The sequence below is a fragment of the Coregonus lavaretus genome (assembly GCF_964263955.1).
Source record: "Coregonus lavaretus genome assembly, chromosome: 34".
Taxonomy (NCBI): domain Eukaryota; kingdom Metazoa; phylum Chordata; class Actinopteri; order Salmoniformes; family Salmonidae; genus Coregonus; species Coregonus lavaretus.
This window is the reverse complement of record NC_140021.1, coordinates 32,884,422-32,894,095: the sequence shown is the minus strand read 5'-3', so window position 1 is coordinate 32,894,095 and position 9,674 is coordinate 32,884,422. Positions and strand designations below refer to the sequence as shown.

Below are 9,674 nucleotides of genomic sequence, written 5' to 3'. Positions count from 1 at the left end.
GTTAAATATGTATGTGTATCTATATATAAATATATATATGTAAATATATATTATGTAAATATATATATATATTATGTACATATATTATGTAAATATATATTTACGTAAATATACATATACATAAATATACAGTGAGGGAAAAAAGTATTTGATCCCCTGCTGATTTTGTATGTTTGCCCACTGACAAAGAAATGATCAGTCTATAATTTTAATGGTAGGTTTATTTGAACAGTGAGAGACAGAATAACAACAACAAAATCCAGAAAAACGCATGTCAAAAACGTTATATATTGATTTGCATTTAAATGAGGGAAATACGTATTTGACCCCTCTGCAAAACATGACTTAGTACTTGGTGGCAAAACCCTTGTTGGGAATCACAGGAGGTCAGACGTTTCTTCCCCGGGACCACCCATACACAAAAAATGTATGCACGCATGACTATAAGTCGCTTTGGATAAAAGCGTCTGCTAAATGACATATTATTATTTATTATTATTATTGTAGTTGGCCACCAGATTTGCACACATCTCAGGAGGGATTTTGTTCCACTCCTCTTTGCAGATCTTCTCCAAGTCATTAAGGTTTTGAGGCTGACGTTTGGCAACTCGAACCTTCAGCTCCCTCCACAGATTTTCTATGGGATTAAGGTCTGGAGACTGGATAGGCCACTCCAGGACCTTAATGTGCCTCTTCTTGAGCCACTCCTTTGTTGCCTTGGCCGTGTGTTTTGGGTCATTGTCATGCTGGAATACCCATCCACGACCCATTTTCAATGCCCTGGCTGAGGGAAGGAGGTTCTCACCCAAGATTTGACGGTACATGGCCCCGTCCATCGTCCCTTTGATGCGGAGAAGTTGTCCTGTCCCCTTAGCAGAAAAACACCCCCAAAGCATAATGTTTCCACCTCCATGTTTGACGGTGGGGATGGTATTCTTGGGGTCATAGGCAGCATTCCTCCTCCTCCAAACACGGCGAGTTGAGTTGATGCCAAAGAGCTCCATTTTGGTCTCATCTGACCACAACACTTTCACCCAGTTCTCCTCTGAATCATTCAGATGTTCATTGGCAAACTTCAGACGGCCCTGTATATGTGCTTTCTTGAGCAGGGGGACCTTGCGGGCGCTGCAGGATTTCAGTCCTTCACGGCGTAGTGTGTTACCAATTGTTTTCTTGGTGACTATGGTCCCAGCTGCCTTGAGATCATTGACAAGATCCTCCCGTGTAGTTCTGGGCTGATTCCTCACTGTTTTCATGTTCATTGCAACTCCACAAGGTGAGAACTTGCATGGAGCCCCAGGTCGAGGGAGATTGACAGTTCTTTTGTGTTTCTTCCATTTGCGAATAATCACACCAACTGTTGTCACCTTCTCACCAAGCTGCTTGGCGATGGTCTTGTAGCCCATTCCAGCCCTGTGTAGGTCTATAATCTTGTCCCTGAAATCCTTGGAGAGCTCTTTGGTCTTGGCCATGGTGGAGAGTTTGGAATCTGATTGATTGATTGCTTCTGTGGACAGGTGTCTTTTATACAGGTAACAAGCTGAGATTAGGAGCACTCCCTTTAAGAGTGTGCTCCTAATCTCAGCTCCTTACCTGTATAAAAGACACATGGGAGCCAGAAATCTTTCTGATTGAGAGGGGGTCAAATACTTATTTCCCTCATTAAAATGCAAATCAATTTATGACATTTTTGATATGTGTTTTTCTTGATTTTTGTTGTTGTTATTCTGTCTCTCACTGTTCAAATAAACCTACCATTAAAATTATAGACTGATCATTTCTTTGTCAGTGGGCAAACGTACAAAATCAGCAGGGGATCAAATACTTTTCAAATACCCTCACTGTATATACACATACATACACATATATATATATATATATATACACATACATACATACATACATACATACATACATACATACATACATACATACAGTACCAGTCAAAAGTTTAGATACACCTACTCATTGAAGGGTTTTTCATTATTTTGACTATTTTCTACATTGTAGAATAATAGTGAAGACATCAAAACTATGAAATAACACATATGGAATCATGTAGTAACCAAAAAAGTGTTAAAAAAAATGAAAATGAGATTCTTCAAATAGCCAATTAACAGGTGTGCCTTCTTAAAAGTTAATTTGTGGAATTTATTCCCTTCTTAATGCGTTTGAGCCAATCAGTTGTGTTGTGACAAGGTAGGGGGGTATACAGAAGATAGCCCTATTTGGTAAAAGACGAAGTCCATATTATGGCAAGAACAGCTCAAATAAGCTAAGAGAAACGACAGTCCATCATTACTTTAAGACATGAATGTCAGTCAAAACGGAACATTACAAGAACTTTGAAAGTTTCTTCTAGTGCAGTCGCAAAAACCAACAAGTGCTATGATTAAACTGGCTCTCATGAGGACCGTCACAGGAATGGAAGAGCCAGAGTTACCTCTGCTGCAGAGGATAAGTTCATTAGAGTTACCAGCCTCATAAATCGCTGCAGAATGCTGTGGTAGCCATGCTGGTTAAGTGAATTCTAAATAAATCACAGACGGTGTCACCAGCAAAGCACCTCCACACCATAACACCCACTCCTCCATGCTTTACGGTGGGAAATCCACATGCAGAGATCATCCGTTCACCCACACCGCGTCTCACAAAGACACGGCGGTTGGAACCAAAAATCTCAGATTTTGACTCCAGACCAAAGGACAAATTTCCACCGGTCTAATGTCCATTGCTCGTGTTTCTTGGCCCAAGCAAGTCTCTTCTTATTGTTGTCCTTTAGTAGTGGTTACTTGAACTCTGTGAAGCATTTATTTGGGCTGCAATTTCTGAGGCTGGTAACTCTAATGAACTTATCCTCAGCAGCAGAGGTACAGTGCCTTGCAAAAGTATTCATTCCCTTTGGCGTTTTTCCTATTTTGTTGCATTACAACCTGTAATTTAAATAGATTTTTATTTGGATTTCATGTAATTGACATACACAATATAGTCCAAATTGGTGAAGTGGAATGAAAAAAATAACTTAAAAATATTAAACATTTCTAAAACATAAATAGCGGAAAAGTGGTGCGTGCATATGTATTCACCCCCTTTGCTCTGAAGCCCCTAAATAAGATCTGGTGCAACCAATTACCTTCAGAAGTCACATAATTAGTTAAATAAAGTCCATCTGTGTGCAATCTAAGTCTCACATGATCTGTCACATGATCTCAGTATATATATACACCTGTTCTGAAAGGCCCCAGAGTTTGCAACACCACCAAGCAAGGGGCACCTAGCAAGCGGCACCATGAAGACCAAGGAGCTCTCCAAACAAGTCAGGGACAAAGTTGTGGAGAAGTACAGATCAGGGTTGGGTTATACAAAAATATCAGAAACTTTGGACATCCCACGGAGCACCATTAAATCCATTATTAAAAAATGGAAAGAATATGGCACCACAACAAACCTGCCAAGAGAGGGCCGCCCACCAAAACTCACGGACCAGGCAAGGAGGGCATTAATCAGAGGCAACAAAGAGACCAAAGATAACCCTGAAGGAACAGCAAAGCTCCACAGTGACGATTGGAGTATCTGTCCATAAGACCACTTTAAGCCGTACACTCCACAAAGCTGGGCTTTACGGAAGAGTGGCCAGAAAAAAGCCATTGCTTATTGAAAAAAATAAGCAAACATGTTTGGTGTTCGCCAAAAGACATGTGGGAGACTCCCCAAATATATGGAAGAAGGTACTCTGGTCAGATGAGACTAAAATTGAGCTTTTTGGCCATCAAGGAAAACGCTATGTCTGGCGCAAACCCAACACCTCTCATCACCCCGAGAACACACATGGTGGTGGCAGCATCATGCTGTTGGGATGTTTTTCCATCGGCAGGGACTGGGAAACTGGTCAGAATTGAAGGAATGATGGATGGCGCTAAATACAGGGAAATTCTTGAGGGAAACCTGTTTCAGTCTTCCAGAGATTTGAGACTGGGACAGAGGTTCACCTTCCAGCAGGACAATGGCCCTAAGCATACTGCTAAAGCAACACTCGAGTGGTTTAAGGGGAAACGTTTAAATGTCTTGGAATGGCCTAGTCAAAGCCCAGACCTCAATCCAATTGAGAATCTGTGGTATGACTTAAAGATTGCTGTACACCAGCGGAACCCATCCAATTTGAAGGAGCTGGAGCAGTTTTGCCTTGAAGAATGGGCACAAATCCCAGTGGCTAGATGTACCAACTTTATAGAGACATACACCAAGAGACTTGGTGGCTCTACAAAGTATTGACTTTGGGGGGGTGAATAGTTCTGCACGCTTCAATTTTCAGTTTTTGTCTTAGTTCTTGTTTGTTTCACAATAAAAAATATTTTGCATCTTCAAAGTGGTAAGCATGTTGTGTAAATCAAATGATACAAACCCCCCAAAAATCAATTTTAATTTCAGGTTGTAAGGCAACAAAATAGGAAAAATGCCAAGGGGGGGAATACTTTTGCAAGCCACTGTAACTCTGGGTCTTCCATTCCTGTGGCGGTCCTCATGAGAGCCAGTTTCTTCATAGCGTTTGATGATTTTCATGACTTCACTTGAAGAAACGTTCAAAGTTCTTGACATTCCCCCCCCACCTTGTCACAACACAACTGATTGGCTCAAACGCATTAAGGAAATAAATTCCACAAAATAACTTTTAAGAAAGCACACCTGTTAATTGAAATGCATTCCAGGTGACTACCTCATGAAGCTGGTTGAGAGAATGCCAAGAGTGTGCAAAGCTGTCATCAAGGCAAAGGGTGGCTATTTGAAGAATCTCCCATATAAAATGTTTTGATTTGTTTAACACTTTTTTGGTTACTACATGATTCCATATGTGTTATTTCATAGTTTTGGATGTCTTCACTATTATTCTACAAGGTAAAAAATAGTAAAAATAAAGAAAACCCCTTTAATGAGTAGGTGTGTCCAAACTTTTGACTGGTAGTGTATATATATATATATATTTTAATCTTCAAACAGTCTCACCATGATGTGACATCACATTGTTTTATTGTCATTCATTGCAGTACAATAATTTTTCAGAAGGATAAGTAGAACACGTCCAGTACAACACAGAGCCAACATTAATTCAACAGAATCCAGACTGAGGAGAAAGTGTTCACTACAGAAAAAGACTGATGGATGGATGGGCATTCATTTTTCTTGATCAGGTCCCCCCTGGACTCAGTCAATGGAGCTCTGTCAATGACTAAGGCAATCTTGGAAAAGCAAAGTCTGAACAGTTTCAGCTATTATTAAGACATGCATTGCAGACTACTAGACCAGATAAGAGCAACAGTACCACCACTCTGAGCATTCACACTTCTGTTCAAGGTAAACACCTCTGAACACACACATTTATCTACACCATATTCTACAGATACATTTCTGGGAGAAGAGTTTTCCATCAAGAGACTAGCTGATAAAAGGCTGGACATTTTAAGAGCAATCAGCATATTATGCAACATCTATACAGGACTGCAATTGTAATGGGACCACAGCTTTACAGATAGCATAAGAAAAAAATGTAGTATTGTTAACAGATGCAGATACTGAATAATATAATATACTGTTCAAGATTGATTAAGAAAAGTAATTTTTTCTCCTCCCTAAAAACACTGGCAACTTTTTAAAGCCATCCATCATTTACTAAATCCATTTAGACCAAATTCCCTTTACTAGCTTTATTACTTGACTCTTGCTTTCTTTAAAAAAGGCATTGGGGATCTGTTAATCTCTCGTGGATAGACTAATGGGTTAACCGAGATTAGGGATCTGTGGTCATAAAGGCTAAATAACACATTTATTAACGCAGAATTCAGCTTCAACCTAATGCTTTTTTGTGTTGTGTACTGCAGTTGTTATACAAATGTAGGATCTTAATTTGACCAGTTTTGTCTCAAGAGTAAAATAATCCTGCAGCAGGAGGATTTGATTAAGATAATTAAAAAATGATCATTTCCAATGGGAAATTAGTTTTGATAGGCTACAGTAGGCTATAGTTTAGGTGTAGCCTACGGCTAAATTTCAAATACACTTGTATGTCGTAGTGGAGACCAATATCCATCTTGTGTTATTAAGTTATAGAAAATGACAGTTGTTGATGTAAATTTATATGGCTACATTTGAATGTCGCAGTAATAAATGTATATCTGGTGCTTTAACGTTTGAGCGAGAGAACTGCGGGTTTTCAGTGAATTCTCATTTGAATTTCCTGTGGTGCAGGAAAATTGTCAGCGACAACAGAATGATCAAATTAAGATACAATATCTGTATCATTCAGTAAACCAGCAATTGATTGCTCCCAAATTATTTTGATTCTGGCCTTTATTTCTTCTGAACTATTTATGAAAACACTCCATTTATATTCTTGTTCTAAAATGGCTCAATTGAAGTGGAGTATATTCACTATATTAAGTACACATATACTCTGTGTTTAGCTGCAATTCCTTTTCTAGAATGGATTTAAACATTTCTAGGATACAAGCTGTGGCCCCTCTTCACATTCACAATCTGGTTTTCAGAATAAGGTAAAATAAAAAGCATTCTGTTGACATCAACCCAATAGTCTGAATCGTTGACTGTCTGGATACATTTTTCATATTATTCTGAAGTTGCTTTATGTTGCTGTGTAGTTATGTATTATGGGTTTTGTACATGGTAGGTTGCCATCACAGGCACTTTGCAAGTCTTTGGCTTTCAGAACACTTTCACAGGGAAAACCCTTAGGAGCACTACAGACTAAAAGAGAGGCATCATCTCATTGCTCGTTACTACTAATGCATGGAGAGTCATTGAGGCTAGTAAAGGATTGGTAGAATGCACTGCGAGTTTGTTTGAAGACCATTATACACCATTAAAACTTAAATAGAAAAAGAGGTCTGTGCAAGGCCAATGCTGTTCATAGAACTAAGCAAAAATAAATAAGTTAACTTAAGTGTTAGCATGTTTAGCATTACCAGTGCATGTTGGACGGTTCTCATCATCTTTGTCATTAAAGTTGCTTTCACTAGACATTTCTACGGTAGGTATTGCTGGGGCTTATAAAACTAGCGAGATATTTTATAAAAATTCAACTTTTTAAATATTATTTTCCAAAAACGATTACAATTTCTGGAGTCATAAACTATGAATTAAAGTACTGTAAATTAACATGAAAACATAGTTAATTCAATACGAACCAATAAAACAGCTATGTCCATCCATCATTGGAAATATCTCTACTGGCAGTACTGTAATAGTAGTGGCATTATGGAGGAACAAAGTCATGAAGACATTTTAAGGCATTACATCACTTTTAGGCAGGGGTACTTATCAATCTTCCACTGCATTGTGAACATACAGTGCATTCGGGAAGTATTCAGACCCCTTGACTTTTTCCACATTTTGTTACGTTACAGTCTTAATCTAAAATGGATTAAATCGTTTTTACTCCTCATCAATCTACACACAATACCCCATAATGACAAAGTAAAAACAGGTTTTTAGAATTTTTTGCAAATGTATAAAAACCCCCCCCCCAGAAATATTACATTTACATAGGTATTCAGACCCTTTACTCAGTACTTTGTTGAAGCACCTTTGGCAGAGATTACAGCATTGAGTCTTCTTGGGTATGACGCTAGATCGGGTTCAAGTCCGGGCTCTGGCTGGGCCACTCAAGGACATTCAGAGACTTGTCCCGAAGCCACTCCTGCGTTGGCTTGGCTGTGTAATTAGGGTCGTTGTCCTGTTGGAAGGTGAACCTTTGCCCCAGTCTGAGGTCCTGAGCGCTCTGGAGCACGTTTTCATCAAGGATCTCTCTGTCCTTTGCTCCGTTCAGCTTTCCCTCGATCCTGACTAGTCTCCCAGTCCCTGCTGCTGAAAAACATCCCCACAGCATGATGCTGCCACCACCATGCTTCACCGTAGGGATGGCGCCAGGTTTACTCCAGACGTGACGCTTGGCATTCAGGCCAAAGAGTACAATCTTGGTTTCATCAGACCAGAGAATCTTGTTTCTCATGGTCAGAGTCCTTTAGGTGCCTTTTGGCAAACTCCAAGTGGGCCGTCATGTGCCTTTTACTGAGGAGTGGCTTCCGTCTGGCCACTCTACCCTAAAGGCCTGATTGGTGGAGTGCTGCAGAGATTGTTGTCCTTCTGGAAGGTTCTCCCATCTCCACAGAGGAACTCTGAAGCTCTGTCAGTGACCATCGGGTTCTTGGTCACCTCCATGACCAAGGCCCTTCTCCCCCGATTGCTCAGTTTGGCCGGGCAGCCAGCTATAGGAAGAGTCTTGGTGGTTCCAAACTTCTTCCATTTAAGAATGATGGAGGCCACTGTGTTCTTGGGGACCTTTAATGTTGCAGAAATTTTTTTTGGTACCCTTCCCCAGATCTGTGTCTCGACACAATCCTGTCTCGGAGCTCTACGGACAATTCCTTCGACCTCATGGCTTGGTTTTTGCTCTGACACTGTCAACTGTGGGACCTTATATAGACAGGTGTGTGCCTTTCCAAATCATGTCCAATTACCACAGGTGGACTCATCTCAAGGATGATCAATGGAAACAGGATGTGCCGGAGCTCAATTTCGAGTCTAATAGCAAAGGGTCTGAATACTTATGTTTTCTTATTTTTAATACATTTGCAAATATTTCTAAAAACCTGTTTTCACTTTGTCATTATGGGGTATTGTGTGTAGATTGATGAGGAAATGTTTTTATTTAATTGATTTTAGAATAAGGCTGTAACGTAAAAAAAATGTGGAAAAAGTCAAGGGGTCTGAATACTTTCAAAATGTAATGTAGCCATGATGCCTATGGGTCCTCCAACCGAAGATGCTTCCTGTCCCTCTCAGTCCTGGCCTATCCTAGCCCTCTATGGGATGATCCACCAATCATCAGGCCCAGTCCCAATCACCAGGCCCAATCCCTCAAACCCTCACTGGACCCGGCCCCTCTGATCCTGGCTGAGTGATCCTGCCTTCTGGCTCCTGTCTCTCTCTGTTCGAGTGGTCAATGCCTGAGGCCCCTCTCTGTGAGCCAGTTTTCGTAGCGGACCCTTCTCACTGTGTGGTTCCAGAGGCCAGCGCTTTGCCCTTGTGTCTGGTGAGCGCATCCTCAAGGAACCCTGCCAGCTTCTCACAGTCCTCCTGCATGGGGTTACACAGGGTTAGCGGTTAGATCATTACAGGATATCGATTAGAATGATTAAGGCCATTTGCAATAACATCACGCAAAAATAATACCTACCTCACTTATGAATGCGTAGTGAACAAGTTCATTGGCAAGGTCTTTGGAGCTGTCATCTGAAAGATTCATTCAAAATAGTTGAGCCTCATACAACAGTATACAATAAACACTGTTGGTGTGCCAAAGAGCTCTATTTTCTTGTCATCCAACAAATGTAAACGCCTGGAGTTTACTAAATGGTATTTGCACTTGGATTAGAACCGGTGCTATGGTCAGATGACATTAAAATTTAGCTATTTGGCCTGTGGCCAACCTGTGGTTTGAATTGAAGAGGGCAGTCCATAAGCGCAGACAAAGTATATCAAGGGTCTGGAAAGATTCTGTATGGAGGAATGTTCTAAGATCCCTCCCAATGTGTTCTCCAATCTCATTAAACATTTAAGAAAAAAGCTCAGTGCCGTTATCCTCGCAAAGTGAGGTATTGAAA

At 40.4% G+C, this 9,674-nt stretch overlaps 1 protein-coding gene across 1 annotated transcript in view; it reads right to left on the bottom strand.

The window, feature by feature from the left end:
- Positions 1–8,642: 8,642 nt before the first annotated feature.
- The window catches only part of LOC311109079 (nuclear receptor-binding protein 2-like), a gene marked incomplete at its 5' end in the record, with an annotated part of 69,203 nt that continues 68,171 nt past the window's right edge, over positions 8,643–9,674 (bottom strand). Inside the window, 2 exons of the mRNA XM_084151884.1 lie at positions 8,643–9,147; positions 9,248–9,303. Of these exons, the coding sequence (XP_084008010.1) occupies positions 9,061–9,147; positions 9,248–9,303 (143 nt within the window). The 3' untranslated portion in view covers positions 8,643–9,060. The remainder of the gene's footprint in view (positions 9,148–9,247; positions 9,304–9,674) is intronic.